Source organism: Cetorhinus maximus, chromosome 9, assembly GCF_964194155.1.
Source record: "Cetorhinus maximus chromosome 9, sCetMax3.hap1.1, whole genome shotgun sequence".
NCBI lineage: Eukaryota > Metazoa > Chordata > Chondrichthyes > Lamniformes > Cetorhinidae > Cetorhinus > Cetorhinus maximus.
Genome location: NC_135887.1, coordinates 24,502,852 through 24,523,193, shown reverse-complemented (window position 1 = coordinate 24,523,193; position 20,342 = coordinate 24,502,852). Strand labels below are relative to the sequence as shown.

The 20,342-nt window shown below is 46.9% G+C and overlaps 1 protein-coding gene across 1 annotated transcript; it reads left to right on the top strand.

Annotated features, from left to right (window-relative positions):
* The first annotated feature begins 2,292 nt into the window (after window positions 1–2,292).
* On the top strand, window positions 2,293–17,373 carry tekt1 (tektin 1). The gene is made up of 7 exons (XM_078547830.1): window positions 2,293–2,482; window positions 3,540–3,705; window positions 5,297–5,425; window positions 6,136–6,279; window positions 9,025–9,247; window positions 15,514–15,710; window positions 16,884–17,373. Exons 1-7 carry the CDS (start codon window positions 2,293–2,295, stop codon window positions 17,041–17,043), a joined length of 1,209 nt encoding a protein of 402 aa, XP_078403956.1. The 3' UTR covers window positions 17,044–17,373.
* The last annotated feature ends 2,969 nt before the right edge of the window (window positions 17,374–20,342 follow it).

Below are 20,342 nucleotides of genomic sequence, written 5' to 3'. Positions count from 1 at the left end.
CTAACTCAGCACAGATGATGGTTTGTTCTAGATTGGTACCAGACCAAAAAGTGTTTTTGCCATTATTATGAAAGCTTTCTTTACTGAAATTATTCAGAAGTTTTTTACTTGTAGTCCTAATTGTTATCTTCCAATTTAAATTAATTTCAAACATTAAATGCATATTTTATCAATTCAATTCAATAATGAAATGAAGTTGGGTTCTGTTTAACAAACTTTAAAAAAAAGAAACTGGAACTTCTTCCTGCTCAAAATATCTGATGCAGTGATGGCTAGTAACATTTTTGGCGGTTGAATCATATGCAGAACCATTCCAGCTTGTTACATGACAATTGATCCTAAGGCTGGGTATCAACCACATCTTTCCAAAAATGTTTTCTTTAATCTGAAATGGGTTCAGGGTGGGGAAGGGGGGGTGGTGGACAAGAGGCAGGTTTTCAGAAGCACCTTCAAGGAGGAGGAGAGAGGCGGTGAGGTTTAGGGAGGGAATTCCAGAGCTTAGGGCCCAGGCAGCTGAAGGCATGGCTGCCAGTGGTGGAGTGATTGAAATGCTTGAGTGGTGAGAATTGGTGGAGCGCAGAGATCTCGGAGGGTTGTAGGGATGGAAGAGATGGGAGGGGCGTGGCCATAGAGGGATTTGGACGTGAAGGTGAGAATATTAAAATTGTGAGGGTGCCAGACTGGGAGGCTGTGCAGGTCGGTGAGTACAGGATTAATTGGTGAACTGGTCTTAATGTGAGTCAGAACAAGGGCTGCAGAATTTTGGATGTCCTCATGTTTAGAGATTGTACAGCTGGATCTCAGTCAGGAAAGAATTGAAATGGTTGAGTCTGGAGTCAGAGTAATCATCATTAATTGATTCAGAGTTGAATTAGAGATGAAGCTACTGTGAGCTGTGTAAAGCTGCAATGCTGGGGACAGTCAACAAATAGAAAATTAAAATGTCCCAAAGCTGAACTCCGTCCCTTTCAGATTCAAAATTCCCACCTTGTCAGCAAGTCACGCCCCCTCATCTCTATTGGTCGGTGGTGAGGCCCCGCCCACTGGCTTTGCTCGGTTATCATGGCGGCGGTTGCGGCGTTGGATACGGTTGCTAGGCGACACTTTTTGTTGATACGGTGGCGACCACGGCTGCGCGAACCTGGAGAAGGGAAAGAAGGAGGAGAGCGGCTCCCGAGGCAAGTTTCAGCAGGACAGGGGGCTACCCAGGCCCGGGGACAGGGGGCTACCCCCAGGCCCGGGGACAGGGGGCTACCCAGGCCCGGGGACAGGGGGCTACCCCCAGGCCCGGGGACAGGGGGCTACCCAGGCGCGGGGACAGGGGGCTACCCCCAGGCCCGGGGACAGGGGGCTACCCAGGCCCGGGGACAGGGGGCTACCCCCAGGCCCGGGGACAGGGGGCTACCCCCAGGCCCGGGGACAGGGGGCTACCCAGGCCCGGGGACAGGGGGTTGGGGGTTGGGGGGAACACCCAGTCCGGGGACAGGTGATTCCCCCATCCCCCCTCCCGGGGACCCCCCCCCGCCCCAGGGACAGGTGATCCCCCCACCCCTAGGGGCAGGTGATCCCCCCAACCCCTAGGGGCAGGTGATCCCCCCCCCACCCCTAGGGGCTGGTGATTTCCCCCCCCCCCACCCCTAGGGGCAGGTGATCCCCCCCCCACCCCTAGGGGCTGGTGATTTCCCCCCCCCCCACCCCTAGGGGCAGGTGATCCCCCCCCCACACCCCTAGGGGCAGGTGATCCCCCCACCCCTAGGGGCAGGTGATCCCCCCCCCACCCCTAGGGGCAGGTGATCCCCCCCCCACCCCTAGGGGCAGGTGATTCCCCGCCCCTCCCCGCTCCCAGGGACAAGCGCTCCTCACCCTGGAGACTGATACTCGCTGTCCCTGACCCCCGGGACTGTCCCTCATACCAGAGAGGCTGCTTCCTTCCCTTTACACCTGGGGACCACCCCCTCCCCTGACCTCTCACCCTAGGGCCTGGCCTAAACCCCTGACCCCCAGGTTGTGCTACCAGTTACTTCTTGTCCTGATCTCTCCTAATGTCTCTCGCTGTCAAACTCTGGCTGATAATTACATCTCCGAAATGCCTTGGGATGTTTAACTCTGTTAAAGGCACTATATAAATGCAAGTTATTGTTGGTGTTTCTAGCAGAAGATTCATGACATCTCCCTCCCCCCCATTCACCAAAAATAAAACCGTGGATAAATAATAAATGTAAAGAATGATTATTGTTGATTGAATAATAATTAGAGAGTGAATCGCTTGTTTTCAGCACCTAGCAGGTGACAATGGCCAAACTGGTCCAGACACGAACCAAGTTCCTGCCCCAAGAATGGCACTTGTCAAACAAAAGCCGCTATAACAATGCAGAGGTTCAGCGCTCACGATCGGAGCGTCTGGTCTTGGAGAGCGAGAGACTGGTGGACCAGATCGAGAACTCCACGAGGAAAACTCAGCGAGATGTCAACAAAAAGCTCGGTATGTCCTTTTTGATCACTGTTTTAGTAGTATTGCATTCTGTATGTCCACTCCTTACTACACTGACCCGCGGGCAAGTACAGACCCATAGACAGTCTCCTAGTATTTCCAATCTTATCGCGTAGCAAAGCAACTTCAGGTTCAACTATGTTAGTGTGAGTCTGGAGCCACATATCGGCCCAGACAGGGTAAGGGCGGCACGTTTCCTTCCCTAAAGGACATCCGTGACCCAGATGGGTTTTTACAACACCTTCATTGTCACTTGTTCTGAGACCAGCTTTTTATTTCCAGAATCTATTGAAGTGAATTCTAATTCTCAAACCGCCATGGTTGGCTTTGAACTCACATTCTCTTGTTTATTATTCCAGTAAAACAGCCACTGCAGCACTGTACCAATGAGGGTGGCTTGTTTGATCAGTAGACCAGGGAGCTCTCAGTTTCATCCTGATATGGGACACTCTGCTCTGTACAGCATGGAAATGTTTTCCCTTTCTCGCTATCACAATTCTGTGTGGGATTAAGTTAACTCTGAGTTCATTCTGAGTACCTTGGGCCTGAGGACTGCCTGGGACTGAGTCTCATGTGTCTTCATCCCTTTTGACCTGTTCACCCATCACCCTGCACTCACTGACCTACATTGGCTCACTCTCCGGCAATGCGTTGATTTTACAATTCACAGCCTGTTTTCAAATCCCTCCATGCCCTCACTCCTCCCTAAGCCTGTAACCTCCTCCAACCCCACAATCCTCCCAGATCTCTGCACTGCTCCCATTGTGACTGCTTGAGCATCCCTGATTTCCATCTTTCCTCCATTGTCGGCCACACCTTCAGCTGCCTGGACCCTCAGCTCTGGAGTTCCCTCCCTAAACCTCACCACCTCTCTCTCCTCCCTTAAGACACTCCCTAAAGCCAAGCTTTTGGTCACCTGTCTTCTCGCCTAATATCTCTTTATGTGGCTCGGTTCAAATTTTGCCTGATTAATGCTCCTGTGAAGCAGTTTGGGACATTTTATGATGTAAAGGTGCTACATAAATACACACTGTTGTTGTTGCTGTAGATCAGAGGATTGAGGAGGTCACTTACTGGGAGAAAGAGCTCAGCACCAAACTCGATGAGCTCTCAGATGAGACAGAACTCCTACAGGGACAAAGGACACGTCTGGAAAAGGCTCTGGACAGTTACTATGCTCTTCTCTGCATTGCTCAGCAGTGTCTTCTCAATCGGTACGGACTGCCAGCTGGCCCATAATCAGCCGGAGGAATGGAGGATGTGTTTGGTGAGGGAGGTAGAGAGCTGTAAGGCCGTAACCTGATCTGGATCCTGGAAATATTCAGCTGATCTGGAGACCACAATCAAAACCTGTACCCATCCCTTTCTCCCTTTGTCTCGTGTTCCAGAATCGGGCTGCAGCCTCAGACCCCCACCCACCCCACGCTTCGCACTGGTTACCATTCTTTTACAGACAGGCTGTTTTAGCAGAATATTCTTACCATGAGGCGATTGCAGCCAATTCCTGACTACTTTGGGCCTAAGAGAGGTAGCTCAAGGATATTTTCTAAATGATGAAAAGCTAATAACTATGGAGGAGCAGAGAGAGATTTAGGGATCCAAGTACAGAAATCACTGGTGGACAATAATTCAGAAAGCTAATGGAATGGACTTGGGGGAATGATACTGGGGCTAAAAGGGTTAAATTATGAGGACAGGTTCCATAGACTAGGCTTTTATTCCTTGGAGTATAGAAGATTAAGGTGTGATCATATTGAGCTGTTGAAGATGCTTAAAGGATTCAGTGGGGTAGGTAGAGAGAAACTAGTTTCCTCTGGGGCTGGGTTTCAGAATAAGGGGCAGAACCTTAAAATTGGAGCCAGGCCGTTCAGGGGTGATGTCAGGAAACACTTGTTCACACAAAGGGGACTGGAAATCTGGAACTCTCTCTCTGAAAATATTGTTAATGCTGGGGGTTAATTGAAAATTTCAAAACCGAGATTTTTTTTTGTTGGGTAAGGGGTTTTAGGATTATGGACCCCAGAGAGTGCAGATAGAGTAAAGATACAGATCAGTCATCACTTCTTCCTTTCTTAGACTCTCACTCAACATCCAAAGTCCACAGACATAGTTCTTAGTGGAGGTATTGAATGTTATTCAGGATCAGGAGCAGTGAGGGTTAGATCCCATGCCATGAGGTATTTTTAACTCATTCTCTGGATGTGGGCGTCGCTGGGCTGAGCCAGCATTTATTGCCCATCCCTATTTGCCCTTAAGAAGGTGGTGGTGAGCTGCCTTCTTGCACCGCTGAAGTCCATGTGGTATAGGTATACCCACAGTGCTGTTAGGGAGAGAGTTCCAGGATTTTGACCCAGCGACAGTGAAGGAACGGTGATATATTTCCAAGTCAGGATGGTGAGTGACTTGGAGGGGAACTTCCAGGCGGTGGTGTTCCCATGTGTCTGCTGCCCTTGTCCTTCTAGATGGTAGTGGTCGTGGGTTTGGAAGGTACTGTCTAAGGAGCCTTGGTGAGTTCCTGCAGTGCATCTTGTAGATGGGACACACTGGTACTACTGTACGTCAGCGGTGGAGGAAGTGAATATTGAAGGTAGTGGACGGGGTCCCAGTCAAGTGGACTGCTTTGTCCTGGATAGTGTTGAGCTTCTTGGATATTGTTGGAGCTGCACTCATTCAGATACAATACGAATGAAATCCCGGGTCTGGCCTGGAACTAGTGTAGCTCCAGATCCTGGAGCTGGTAGAGGGCAGGAATTTTCTAATTCAACTTTGCCAATAAGCTGTATATTTTTTGGATGGTTTTTGCAGAGAGAAGCGAGTTGGGATCGATCTGGTGCATGATGAGGTGGAGAGGGAACTGCTGAAGGAAGTTGAGGTTATCCAGGGTATCATGGCTTTGCTGAAACGCACCATTGATCAAACAGAGGAGCAGCTCAGGTCAGTGAACCCTTGCTGGTCGATGAACAGTGGCCTGTGACAGGATGTTCTGGATTTACAGGCCATATTATGGGGGAGAGGGAGAGAGGGAGGGCCTCTGGGAGAACATAATAACCCAGAGGGATTATTCAAGAAATATGTTGGTCAAAAACAGTGGCCTGATTACTGATTGGAAATTCTTCTCCATTTCAGGCTAGTAGGTTTTGGGATTGACAAAAGAATAATTGGGGAAGTGGGCAGGAAGCAAAAAGTTTTGCCTCCAAAATGTTTTGAAGGTGTCGGCTTGTGGTGCAGTGGGTAGCACTCTCACCTCCGAGCCACGACGTCGTAGGTTCAAGTCCCACTCCAAAGACTTGAGCACATAATCCAGGTTGGCACTCGCTGTGCAGTACTGAGGGAGTGCTTCACTGTCAGAGGTGCTGTCTCTTGGGTGAACTGTTAAAGCAAGGCTCTTGGCTCTCTCAGGTGGACGTCAAAGTTCCTACAGCTGCTATTGGAAGAAGAGCAGGGGAGTTCCCCCACAGTCCTGTGGCCAGCATTTATCCCTCAACCAACCTCACGAGAAACAAATGATCTGATCACCAGCATTATGTTAGTGAGATCTTGCTGTGCACAAATTGGCTGCCTTGTTTCCTAATGAGTCCTTTCTTTCCTCATCTGTAATAACTTGCAAAAAATTCTGTTAAACTCTCTTTTCGTTCAACCTGCAGGTTAAATCGTTCCGCTAAGTTTTACTTGGAGAAGGATCTGAAAGACAAGTCCACCGCTCTGAAAGTGGACAAATTCACTGCCAACCTGACCAACAACTCTTCAAACATTGACTACTCGCCTAATGTGGTCAGGATCGAGGGCAAGTAAGCATGCTTCATGTTCTTACTGTGCAATAGCATGAAATATAAACCTGTGTTAATGAGCTGGAACTCTAGACAGAGTGACCTTTTTTATTCTTTGGACTTTGCTGGCTGAGCCAGCATTTATTTCCCGTCCATAATTGCCTTTGAGAAGGTGGTGGTGAGCTGCCTTCCTGAACCACTGCAGTCCATGTGGTGTAGGGAGGGAGTTCCAGGATTTTGACCCAACGACAGTGAAGGAACAGTGATTATAGTTCCAAGTCAGGATGGTGTGTGGTAATGTCTGTGATAACTATGTTTTTGGAGGGTGACTTGTATTTGATCTGGTGTTCAGGGGATCTAGGCTGTGGAATCCATCCCATTGATACCAAGCTCTACATTCCACACAGGTGCCTGTAAAAGGCCAGAAACACTGGTTCCCAGAGGCGTTGCTTCCCCCAGCAGCTGTAATGATCCCTTCCTTCCAGTAATGTGGAATTGCCAGCTCTGCAATAGAAAGGAGGGATGATTCCTCCTGACAAATGTCTCTTAGCTGGCATCAGACTGAATACCTTCCTGATTAACGTAAGGTGGGTTAACCACTAAACAACCTATTACCAGCTCATCACTCTCAGTCACATGCACTGGTCATTGGCAAGACTGTTATGGCACAGCTGATGGTAAATGCTGAGTTGTTCAAATCCCAAAGGGAAACTTGAAACAACTGCCACAACTTGTTTTCCAATTGCATAAATTTCGAGATGCGTGCCTTGAATTCAGTAGTAATAAGACCACCAGGTCTTAAAGGTTTTTACAAAACTAGATTAAACATTTATTAATAGAAGAATGACTTTAAATACATACATAGATCTAAAAATTACTACTTTGATAACTTCTAAATCCCCTACTTAATCTGACTCCCAGTTATACTTTTGTTAAGGCAACAGTAAGACACATTTTTAAAAGACCCAGGCAAAGTGAACAATACCCTGAACAGTCGAATGCAAAGTGTGTTCTCTTAACTTCAGTCCCTGAAGGCAGCAGTTTGATACATACAGGCTGAAGATGTTTCACACTTGTTGAATCATAGACTGCCTACCCTTACACACAGCCTTCACTCCTTTATACATATTTTCCTCTTTGAATGCAAATACCCATTGTTTTACTATGTCTTTGGACTTTACCTCCCTGATAATAAAAATCTCTCATAGCACTAAGTTTTAGCAGTAATCTTTGGGAAAAATAAACATACTGTTTCTAAACTTCACCTGGCTAGGTGACACATTTCACCCCTCATTTGAAAACAATCTAGTTTAGTTTATTAAAAACTGCAAATTTCCCTTTATACTCTACATTCTAAATTTCCCCCATATTTACCATGTTTACATCAAAGCCTTCAGACCAGCTGCTATGGACATTATTATATCTTCCTGACAAAGACACAGGGATAATGGTGGTTGTTCCGCTGCTGCTGGAGGTGAGTGTTCAACTGAAGAAAGATGCAAATTTCATGAAAGGTCCCATTTTCAGGTTACCGTTTGTCTTGTATTGCAGGACATTGAAGATTTAATTTTGACAGAGTACATTAGGAGAAACTATCTTCAATGGCAGAAGGATCAGTAGGTAACCAGAGGGACATAGATTTAGGATCATTGCCAAAAGAACCAGAGGGATGGTACAATTTTTTTACACAGCGAGTTGTTGCAATCTGGAATGTGCTGCCTGAAAGGACGGTAGAAGCAGATTTAGTTGGAACTTTCAAAAGGGAATTAGATAAATAATTGAAAATGAAAAAAAATTGCAGGGGTGGGGAAAGGGCAGGGGTTAGTGGGACTAATTGGATAGCTCTGTCAAAGAGCCAGCAGAGGCATGGTAGGCTGAATGGTCTCCTTCACCGCTGTACAATTCTATAACTCATTGCATTCATTGCCCCAACATGTCAGTATCTTCAGGGAAGTAAGGGTAAAGCGGGATAATAGTGAGGGAATCTAGAACAAGGGGGAAAAATCTTAAAATTAGAGTCAAGCCATTTAAGAGCAAAATCAGGAAGCACTTCTTCACACAAGGGGTAACCTGGAACTCTCTGTGGATGCTGAGGCTCAGTGGGAGCTTTTAAGAGAGATTTTAAGATTGGGAAGGGTATTTGATGAGCAGATCTTGACAAAACCTGCTCTCGAAGAATTTTGATGAAAGTTGAAAGGGTCATGAACAATGAGGGATACTCCTTGTCTCAGTATTACTGTTGGATGTGTTCAGAGAAAAGGCTACAATCCCTCAGATGCAGGACATATCGCTTCTTGAACTTGTTTGTGCCATTCTGTATGAGAATTTTGAAGAGGATTTTGACGTATGGTCGAAGACGGGCAGTTAGGGTGGGACTCACTGACTGATTATTTTAATGCATTGGAATAGTTTTTAATACATATTTAATTAAAGCTAGATCTCTGTGATAGGGTAACTTTCTTTCTTTTATTGTTATTATTAATTTACATTTTTTAAAATTAATGATCAACATATCCAAAACAAATTCCTGTATAGATAATAAAAGTAATTGAATTAAATTAAATTTTCATTCGGCAAGGGTATCAAAGGACATGGAGCAAGCAGGCTGGGGTTGAGGGACAGATTAGCCATGATCTAACCAAATGATGGAGCAGGCTTGAGGGGCTGATTGGCCTCCACCTGTCCTTACATGACAGGAGCGAGGGGCTGAATGGCTGCCTTCTGTTTTGGTGTTCCATCCTCAATATCTTTACTCTGTTTTTACAGCTCGGTCACCCCTCAGGAGTGGCAAGATTTCACCAACACAAATATCGTGAATGCTGACAAACAGAAAAATAACTCAACTGCAATGCGCTCCCTGATTGATGGCATCTTATCACAAACAACAGACGATATGCAGAAACAAGTGGAGGCCGTGAATCGTGCCTTTAAATTCCGCATTCAAGAAACAAGAGATGCAAAATGCAAACTGGAAAAGCATCTCAATAAGGCAGGTGCCTGTAACGTCTCTGTTGTCATGGAGACACCAATCATAGCAACTCCTGACATGGTGGGGGTGAGGAGGGTGCAGCTCATATTCTCTCCATCGCTATGACCATCTAGTTCCACCTCTGTAACATTGTCTATAAACAGCCTTGCCTCAGCTCACCTGAAATCCTCATCCATTCTTTCTTGTCACCTCCAGATTTGACTAGAATAGTTGTTTGGCAATAAAGAACTTGAGCATTGTTGAAAAAAGAGACATGCTGTCAAAGCTTTTTATCTTGCACTCATCAGGACAGAATCGCAGGAATACTAAATATCAAATTTCATTCCCCATGACAATGCCTCAACCAATCAGAGTCGACTTGCCAACCATTCAGCACCTTTTTCTCATGCAGTATAAATTGTTGTTCCCTTTGAGATTTGGCATTCTTGCATCTGTCCTGATGAGCTGAAAAGTTTCGACAGCCTGTCTACTTTTTCAGCAATACTGATTTAAATTCCCCAGTTACCATGGTGGGATTTGAATTCATGCCTCTAGAGCATTAATCCAGACCTATGGATTACTAGTTCCGTAACAACCCCGCTATGCTACTGATTCCCCGCCCCCAGTGGGCGTTGCTGTTTAGGCCAGCATATATTGTCTATCCCTAGTTGCACTTGAGAAGGTGGTGGTGAGCTGTCTTCTTGAACCGCTGCAGTCCGTGTGCTGTAGGGACACCCACAGTGCTGTTAGGGAGGGAGTTCCAGGATTTTGACCCAGCGACAGTGAAGGAATGGTGATATATTTCCAAGTCAGGATGTGAGTGACTTGGAGGGGAACCTCCAGGTGGTTGGTTGTGGAATCGCTTAGCTCTGTCTATCACTTGCTGCTTCCACTGTTTGGCACATTAGTAGTCCTGTGTTGTAGCTTCACCAGGTTGACACCTCATTTTCCGATGTGCCTGGTGCTACTCCTGGCATGCCCTCCTGCACTCTCCATTGAACCAGTGGAAACAGCTTCTCCCTCTAAGCACTATCAATATCCTTCATCATTTTAAATGCATCTATTAAATCTTTCCTTAACCATCTCCATCTGAGGTGAGCAATTCCAACTTCTCCAATCTCATCCCTGCTCCATCCTAGTAAATTTCTTCTGCATCCTCTTTAAGGTATTGACATCCTTCCACAGTGCAATGCCCAGAGTTGAACACAATAACTTAGGTCTAACTAGTGGTTTACTTCCTTGACCCATGGCAGGATGGGGCGGGTCAGTTGGCGAGAACATGAGAGCAGTGAAGAAATTCTCAGGATGGTGGAGGAGGAAAGATCGTCAGTGAAACATCATCAAGAACAGGCAACGAGGTTCGATTGGCCATTTCTAAGGCATGAGGACTTGCTGAAGGAGGTGATTGAAGGAAGATTAGAGGGATGGAGACCAAGAGGGAGAAAGAGAATGATGATGTTAAACAACTTGAAATTGGAAGTAGGAGGCTCCTGCAAGCAACTGAAGAGGAAAGCGCAAGACCACGAGGAGAGGAGAAACTAACAGAGGAGGTGCCCTCAGGCAGATCGCTTTACACTTTACACCATGTGGTTGCTGCGCTCAGGCAGATATCTATTAGTGCAACTTCCTTATTTTTGTATTCTAGGCCTCTTGTCATGACCACGTAAAAGGCATTTCCTCAAAGTGCTCTGTGAGCCAAATATTTGTGTGTGTTTACATGTGGCCCCTTGTTTAACTTGCGAGTGATTACATTTTGAAATAACCAGTAGCAAAGCTTTACCCTTAAACAAGATAAATGTTCATTCATTGCAAATAGACTGCTGTAAGTGACTTAAGTAAAAGCGATAAAGTTATCAACTGAGATACAAATACAAATGCAGAGAAGGATAGAAGATACTTATAAAGGTGAGATTTTAAATCAGTCTCAGTAGCTTGCAGTTGAAGTTTTAGTTGTCTGGAGTGAAGGGTCGAAGTTGAAGAGTTGGTTCAGCAGCTGTAATGGCTTCTGTAGTAATTAGTCAGTATTTGCCTCTTGAGGTTGACTCAGTTAGTAGAGCAGTTTTGGGGAGCGAGTGAAGGCCCCTTTTTATTGGTTCTGCCAGCACGACACTTGACGATGGCCTGGCTTTCTTCTTCAGCAGAACAGTGATGATTTCTGGACTACTTCTGTGTGACTCCCAGTGGTAGAGAGAAACCCAGCTCTCACATGCTGTTCACAATCAGTTCAGCTGAGAACTGTGGCTGGAACTGTCTTCTGGAGGCCCCCTGGGTTCTCTGCACAAAATTGCTGTTTTCAGCCAGACTTTATACTCAAAATGGCTAGTATCCTAAACTTTCAAATCATACCTCCATATTAGGTATTGGATTAGCCCAGGTCTGGGGGCATAGTTCCATCCATTGTCTTTTAGCCGAGGTCATTAACATTCTCAATGTCTCAGCCATTAACTTAATGGTTCCCATTCTTCCAGGTTAGGTAAGATAGGAAAAAGCTATCCACATCTCCTGGAAAGCCGTTGTAATTGAGTTGCAGTTTACCTGTTTTTAAATTCATTCTTGGGATGTGGGATTCGCTGGCTGGGCCAGCATTTAGTGCCCATCCCTAGTTGCCCTTGAGAAAGTGGTGGTGAGCTGCCTTCTTGAACCGCTGCAGTCCATGTGGTGTAGGTACACCCACAGTGCTGTCAGGAAGGGAGTTCCAGGATTTTGACCCAGCGACAGTGAAGGAACGGCGATATATTTCCAAGCCAGGAAGGTGAGTGACTTGGAGGGGAACTTACAGGTGGCGGTGTTCCCATCTTTCTGCTGCCCTTGTCCTTCTAGATGGTAGTCATCGTGGGTTTGGAAGGTGCTGTCTAAGGAGCCTTGGTGAATTCCTACAGTGCATCAGATGGTACACACACTGCTGCTACTGTATGTCGATGGTGGAGGGAGTGAATGTTTGTGGATATGGTGCCAATCAAGCAGGCTGCTTTGTCCTGAATGGTGTTGAGCTTCTTGAGTATTGTTGGAGCTGCGCTCATCCAGGCAAGTGGGGAGCATTCCATCACACCCCTGACTTGTGCCTTGTAGATGGTGGACAGGCTTTGGAGAGTCAGGAGGTGAGTTACTCATCGCAGGATTCCTAGCCTCTGACCTGCTCTTGTAGCCACAGTATTTATATGGCTAGTCCAGTTCAGTTTCTGGTCAATGGTAACCCCCAGGATGTTGGTAGTGTGGGATTCAGTGATGGTAATGCCATTGAATGTCAAGCGGCAATGGTTATATTCTCTCTTGTTGGAGGTGGTGATTGCCTGGCACTTGTGTGGCGTGAATGTTACTTGCCACTTATCAGCCCAAGTCTGGATATTGTCCAGGTCTTGTTGCATTTGGGCATGGACTGCTTCAGTATCTGAGGAGTTGTGAATGGTGCTGAACATTGTGCAATCATCAGCAAACATCTCCACTTCTGACCTTATGATGGAAGGAAGGTCATTGATGAAGCAGCTGAAGATGGTTGGGCCGAGGACACTACCTTGAAGAACTCCTGCAGCGACATCTAGGGACTGAGGTGATTGACCTCGAACAACCATAACCATCTTCCTTTGTGCTAGGTATGGCTCCAACCAGTGGAGAGCTGTCCCCTGATTCCCATTGACTCCAGTTTTGCTAGGGCTCCTTGATGCCACACTCGGTCAAATGCTGCCATGAAGTCAAGGGCAGTCACTCTCACCTCACCTCAGGAGTTCAGCTCTTTTGTCCATGTTTGAACCAAGGCTGTACTGAGTTACTGGCGGAACTCAAACTGGGTGTCAGTGAGCAGTTTTTGCTCTGCAAGTGCTGCATGATAGCACTGTTTATGACCCCTTCCATTATTTTACTGATGATGGAGAGTAGACTGATGGGGCGGTAATTGGCTGGTTTGGATTTGTCTTGCTTTTTGTGTACAGGACATACCTGGGCAAGTTTCCACATAGCCGGGTGGATGCCGGTGTTGTAGCTGTACCGAAACAGCTTGGCTAGGGACACAGCAAGTTCTGGAACACAAGTCTTCAGTACTACTGCGGGAATATTGTCAGGGCCCATAGCCTGTGAAGTATCCAGTGCCTTCAGCTGTTTCTTGATATCATGTGGAGTGAATCGAATTGGCTGAAGAATGGCATCTGTGATGCTGGGGACCTCTGGAGGAGACCGAGATGGATTATCCACTCGGCATTTCTGGCTGAAGATTGTAGCAAATGCTTCAGCCTTATCTTTTGCACTGATGTGCTGGGCTCCGCCAATTTTGAGGATGGGGATATTTGTGGAGCCTCCTCCTCCAGTCAGTTGTTTAATTGTCCATCATCAGCCATGACTGGATGTGGCAGGACTGCAGAGCTTAGGTCTGATCCGTTGGTTGTAGGATCGCTTGGCTCCGTCTGTCACTTGCTGCTTATGCTGTTTGGCACACAAGTAGCCCTGTTTTATAGCTTCACAAGGTTGACACCTCATTTTTAAGTATACCTGGTGCTGCTCCTGGCATGCCCTTCTGCACTCTTCATTGAACCAGGGTTGATATTCTGGCTTGATGGTAATGGTAGAGTGCGGGATATGCCAGGCCATGAGGTTACAGATTGTGTTTGAGTACAATCCTGATGCTGCTGATGGCCCACAGCGCCTCATGGATGCCCAGTCTTGAGCTGCTAGGTCTGTTCGAAATCTATCCCATTTAGCACGGTGGTAGTGCCACACAACTTGATGGAGGGTATTCTCAATGTGAAGATGGGACTTCATCTCCACAAGGACTGTGCGGTGGTCACTCCTACTGATACTGTCATGGACAGATGTATCTGTGGCAGGCAGGTTGGTGAGGATAAGGTCAAGTATGTTTTTCCATCCTGTTGGTTCCCTCACCACCTGCCGCAGAGCCAATCTAGCAGCTATGACCTTTAGGACTCGGCCAGCCACTCTTGGTGATGGACATTGAAGTCCCCCACCCAGAGTACATTCTGCACCCTTGCCACCCTCAGTGGTTCCTCCAAGTGATGTTCAACATGGAGGAGCACTAATTCATCAGCTGAGGGAGGGCGGTACATGGTAATCAGCAGGAGGTTTCCTTGCCCCTGCTTTAACCTGATGCCATGAGACTTCATGGGGTCCAGAGTCAATGTTGAGGATTCCCAGGGCAACTCCCTCCCGACTGTATACCAATGTGCCGCCACCTCTGCTGGGTCTGCCCTGCTGGTGGGACAGGACATACCCAGGGATGGTGATGGTGGTGTCTGGGACGTTATCCGTGAGGTATAATTCCGTGAGGATGACTATGTCAGGCTGTTGCTTGACTAGTCTGTGAGACAGCTCTCCCAATTTTGGCACCAGATGTTTGTAAGGAGGACTTGCAGGGTCAACAAGGCTGAGTTTGCCATTGTTGTTTCCAGTGCCTAGGTCCATCCGGTTTCATTTGATGGCATACAAAGTCTCCATTTGAGAGGGCAGTTAAGAGACAGTGCTGTCGATCTGGAGTCACATGTAGGCCAGACCAGGTAAGGACGGCAGTTTTGCTTCCCTAAAGGACTTAGTGAACCAGATGGGTTTTTACAAAATTGTTTCATCATTAGACTTTAATTCCAGATTTTTATTGAATTCAAATTCCACCATCTACCATGGTGGGATTCGAACCCAGGTCAACCTAAACCAGAGCATTACCCTGGGTCTCCGGATTACTAGTCCAGCGATGATACCGTTACGGCATCATGCTCACTGAATTTCAAATGTCTGGATATGTCTGCTTGCAATCCACTTGGAGCCTTCTACAAGCTTGACCACATTGCAGCTATAGAAGGCCAGGTGAATTTTGGCAGCAATTTTTAAGGTTCCAAACTGTCCATTTATAAGAAATATTAGCTTTTTTATAATACCTATAATATCACAAATACATATTTGTGACACTATTAATAAAGCTGAGGATCAGTTTGCTTGTTTAAAAGCCTTCTCAACTTGTCCTTCCACTTCCAAAGATTTGTGTCCATACACCCCCAGGTCTCTCTGTTCCTGCGCCCCTTTAACATTGTACCCTCATGCTTCCTACCAAAATGTACCACTTCACAGTTCTGTGTTAAACTGTATCTGCCATGTGTCTGCCCATTTCCCCAGTCTGTCTCTGTCCTCCTGAGGTTTACTATGTTTCCAAGTTTTGAGTTATTTGCAAACTTTTGAAGTGATGCGGGACCAAGTGCAGGTCATTAATAGATATGCAGTGATGTTCTGAACAATTTTATTCACTTCTGAGCTTCCATGCTATTTGTGTTTATGGAGCTTTCACTCTCCCGCAGGTGCTGGATGAGATTTCATCTCAGGAAAAGAACATTGACCTGCTGAAAAAGGCTATCATGGATGAGGAAGGACCTATGATGGTGGCTCAGACACGCCTGGACACACGGACTAAACGGCCGAATGTGGAGCTAGTCCGAGACTCGGCACAGTATCGGCTGATCAGTGAGGTGAAAGAGATCACAGATAATGTGAACAGGTGAGTTACAGAACTTTGGATGCGGGTGGGGTGGGTGGGGGGCTGGGTGGGGGCTGAGCAGCAAGCATCAGATGAAGATTTGTTGAATTTGACAGTATAGGCGTGGGGTTCAGAGGGGGAGAGAACATTCTGATTCGCCCCCATACTGCAGAAACAGATGTGAAACGTAAAAAGCTCTGCACCATTACTGGCAGTCGGCTACAATCACATAGCACAGAAAGGAGGCCATTTGGCCCCTCCTGTATGCGGCAGCTCTTTGAAAGAGCTTTCCTATTAGTCCTGTTCTCCTGTGCATTTTCCCCATAATGCTGTAAATGTTTCCTGTGTTCGAGACAGTGTAGAGGGAGCTTTATTCTGTATCTAACCCCGTGCTGCACCTGCCCTGGGAGTGTTTGATGGGAACAGTGTAGAGGGAGCTTTACTCTGTATCTAACCCTGTGCTGTACCTGTCCTGGGAGTGTTTGATGGGGACAGTGTAGAGGGAGCTTTACTCTGTATCTAACCCCGTGCTGCACCTGTCCTGGGAGTGTTTGATGGGGACAGTGTAGAGGGAGCTTTACTCTGTATCTAACCCCATGCTGCACCTGTCCTGGGAGTGTTTGATGGGGACAGTATAGAGGGAGCTTTACTTTCTATCTAACCCCGTGCTGCACCTGTCCTGGGAGCGTTTGATGGGGACAGTATAGAGGGAGCTTTACTTTCTATCTAACCCCGTGCTGCACCTGTCCTGGGAGTGTTTGATGGGGACAGTATAGAGGGAGCTTTACTTTCTATCTAACCCCGTGCTGCACCTGTCCTGGGAGTGTTTGATGGGGACAGTATAGAGGGAGCTTTACTTTCTATCTAACCCCGTGCTGCACCTGTCCTGGGAGTGTTTGATGGGGACAGTGTAGAGGGAGCTTTACTCTGTATATAACCCCATGGCTGTACCTGTCCTGGGAGTGTTTGATGGGGACAGTGTAGAGGGAGCTTTACTCTGTATCTAACCCTGTGCTGTACCTGTCCTGAGAGTGTTTGATGGGGACAGTGTAGAGGGAGCTTTACTCTGTCTCTAACCCCGTGCTGGAATTAAAGTGGATCAGGGTTTAATTTCGAGAATTGAGGTGTTGTCTTGTGAGGGAATTACTCACTTTCTTAAAACACAATGGTGGGACTGAGTGTTTTGCTGTACAGGCTACGAGAGACTCTGGCACAGGCTGAGGCTGAACTGAGGGGCCTGAGACGGAATCAGTTGGCTTTAGAGGAGGAGATTGAAGTCAAGACTAACAGCTTGTACATCGATGATGTTCAGTGTATGAATCTGAGGAACTCCATTTCCATCAATCACTTCTAGCAATACAGGACCGCACAGCTCTGTGAGATTGTCGGGACTGCTTGTGCAGGCAAACTGCTTTAATGTACCATAAATAACACTTTATAACACAGTGAGGTTGGCTTTTACTTTTATTTCTTTACCTTTGCTTGTTGGCTACACCGCTTCCTAATGTATCTATGTAAAACTGTCAGAAATATTAATAAATCCATTTAAAATAAAATTATTTCACGACTTTTTAATTCTTGTTCGTGGCCACAGTCTCCAGTCAAACTGATATTGTGGCCGGGACTTTCCGTGCCCCCCCCGGCGTTGGGCGTGTTGAGTGGCGTGAGTGGACAATATGGCGAGAAGGCCAAAAATCGGTTTCACAACATCGTAAAACCAGTTAGCGATGGTCCATTCTGCCCACTGATGCCGGGCTGCATTTCCCGATGTCGGATGTTGGGAACCTCATTGTAAAACATCAGCATTTTATTATAAGGCCAGCCCGCTGGACTCATCCGGGAAAACACGCTGATGTGTTTCACAACAGTATATAGAAGGCACGCACTTGGCTGGCTGCACCTCACTCTGGACTTTGAGGTTTGTTTGCCTACCTTGCTTCGGGCAGAACTCAGTCATCAGCGCCAGGCTTCACAGGCAGCACCACATCACTGTTAGGGGGGCTCACGGGCAGGTCTCTACCTACCAGATCAGCCGTATGTGTGTGGCTTTTCAATGGCTGCAGGGCAAGGTCTTGCTTGGGAAAAGGGGAGAAGTGGCCTCAGGCAAGGGAAGAGGCTGCAGAACGAGAGCTGTACTGGGGAAGGGGGGTATCCCAGGGTGGGTGTGGGGGCACATGTTCATCTGTGCAAGTGGCCTCAAGATGGTGAGGGCTGAGAAAGCAGTCTCCAGAGGAGATGAGGCCAGATGGAGATGTGAGGGTATGTGTGTGGGAATGGATAGTGATGTCCCTTGAGCTGGCAGTGAGTGAGATGCCAGTGAATGTGTGAGTTTAGAGTGATGGTTGCCATACCTTGGCTGCACGGATGAGATCATTCATCCTCTTTCTGCATTGGATGGCCAACCTCTTCTGTGCAGCATTGACACTGATCCCACTACTATTGCTTACCAAGCTGGAGTGATAACGTTGCTGCCCCTCCTGTGGCCAGAGTGGGGGTAGAGGACATCGCAGCAGCCTCCACAGTATCCAAAAGGTGCTCGAGGGCTGCAGTCTTCTTGTCTTTCGGGGCCATTTCTTTGCTGCGATCCTGGGCTGGGAGCACTGAACGTGACTGTGTTTTAAATACGGCGCCTGGCGTGATGAAGCAATGAGGTGACGGCATGGCAGGGGAATTGGAGCCTGCCCGGCATGGAAATGGTGTGTTTCCCGGGAATGCATAATTAATGCGGTGGGTTTGGGACGATATGATGTGAAAAGCCGCCATTGTGGCCAGCAGTTCCCGCTCAAGACTGCACCTAGAACAAATCTGGGATGATTCCGCCCTGTGTAGAAGAGTTGGCAACTCTGGTTGTCTGGCGGGAGGGGTGGAGTTCATCACATGATCTCCTGCCTCTAACTACCCCGCCCTCACTCTTGCTATTGGTCATCTGACCTGCCAATCCACATGGAGGCCCGTCTCCACAATCTCAACAGTGGCTGCACAGCCTGCACATTTAAGCTGTCCTAATTGGACGATTCTTTAATACAGTCAACCAGTAATTCTCCCCCATCTCTGGTATTGTCCAAATGAATAAGCAAAACTATTCAAAGAAAATTTGTTGAAAGGCTTTGTTTAATTCCCCCCCTGTGATATATTTCTCCCAGGTGTTGCTCCCAGTAGTGTTCTCAGTCTTTAATTTCTGGAGACCCCAAGGCATTCCTGGAGGGTTGGCAACCTCTATCCTAGCCTGCCTCTGCCTATATCTGTCCCCCCCAACCCCCGCAAAAATAGCTGACCAATACTCTCACATAGGAAATCACTGGGCTTCCAGTCAACAGCCACCCCTCTGTCCCCCACCCTCCACGACCCTGCACCATCCCACTCGTAATGTGACTGGAAAATCCAGTGTGCACAAAGTGTTTTAAACTGGGCCAGCCAATATTTAACCCTATCTTAGACCAGAGAGAAGAAAGTAATTTGGACTTTTAAGAACAGAGAGAGTTACTTGGGGAACAGCATAATGTTCTGTGGGATACTCAGTGCAGATGAATACACAAACAAACATGCCAGTCTGAATTCACAGTTAGGAGAACCAGCAGATAAACCAGGTAAGACTTCCTCTGGTTGCTAGTCACTGTGACATCAATATGGCAATGAGGAACTTTGTTCCTCCCACAAACAGAATCTTCCAAACCTGCCCAGAGCAGTGAAATGACCTTTACACTGCGGGGAACTCTGAAACCATGTGGGTGAATTTAGAATAGCAAATACATTAGAATCTGCATTTCCATGGTGTCTTTTACAACTCATTCCAAAGGTCTTTCCAGACAGTGAAGTACTTTTGAAGTGTAGTCACTTTTATAATGTAGGAAACACAGCAGCCAATTTTGCACACAGCAAGATCCCACAAACAGCAATGTAATAACGCCCAGAAAATCTCTTTTTGTGATTTTCTTTTTCTTTATTCTTTCCTTGGATGTAGGCATTTGTAGCCCTTCTCTAATTGCCCTTGAACTGAGTGGCTTACCCCACCATTTCAGAGGGCAGTTAAGAGTCAGCCACATTGCTGTGGGTCTGGAGTCACATGTAGACCAGACTGGGTAAGGATGGCAGATTTCCTTCCCTAAAGGACATTAGTGAACCAGATGGGTTTTTATGTTAATCGATAATGATTTCATAGTCGCCATTACTGAGGCTAGCTTTTCAATTCCAGATTTATTAATTGAATTTAAATTGCACCAGCTGCTGTGGTGGGATTTGAACCCTTGTTCATTTGAACATTAGCCTGGGCCTTTGGGTACTAGTCCAGTGATAGTACCATTACACCACCATCTCTGTTGATTAAGGTATTAATATTAGCCAGGACACTGGGGACAATCCCCCTGCTCTTCTTCCAATAGTGTGCAAGGGAGCTTTTATGTCCACTTAAGAGGGAAGACAGGGTCTCAGTTTAATATCTTATCTGAAAGATGGCACATCTGACAGTGCAGAACTCCCTCAGTACATCTTAGTTTTTGTGCTTGAGTCTCTGGAGTGGAGGTTGAAATCACAACCTTCTGACTCAGAGGTGACAACGTTACCCCGGAGCTAATTTCTGTTGGTGGTTCTGCTGCTTGTCTGGTTTAACTATGGAAGAATCCCAGGAAAATGATTTGGTGACCTGTTTTCCTGACT

Bases quoted from the DNA above. Each gene is read 5' to 3' on its own strand.
- tekt1 (XM_078547830.1), top strand. From the start codon at position 2,293: ATGGCCAAACTGGTCCAGACACGAACCAAGTTCCTGCCCCAAGAATGG. The intron at 5,426-6,135 runs GTCAGTGAACCC...TTCAACCTGCAG, and splicing joins CAAACAGAGGAGCAGCTCAG to GTTAAATCGTTCCGCTAAGT. The intron at 15,711-16,883 runs GTGAGTTACAGA...TTTGCTGTACAG, and splicing joins ATCACAGATAATGTGAACAG to GCTACGAGAGACTCTGGCAC.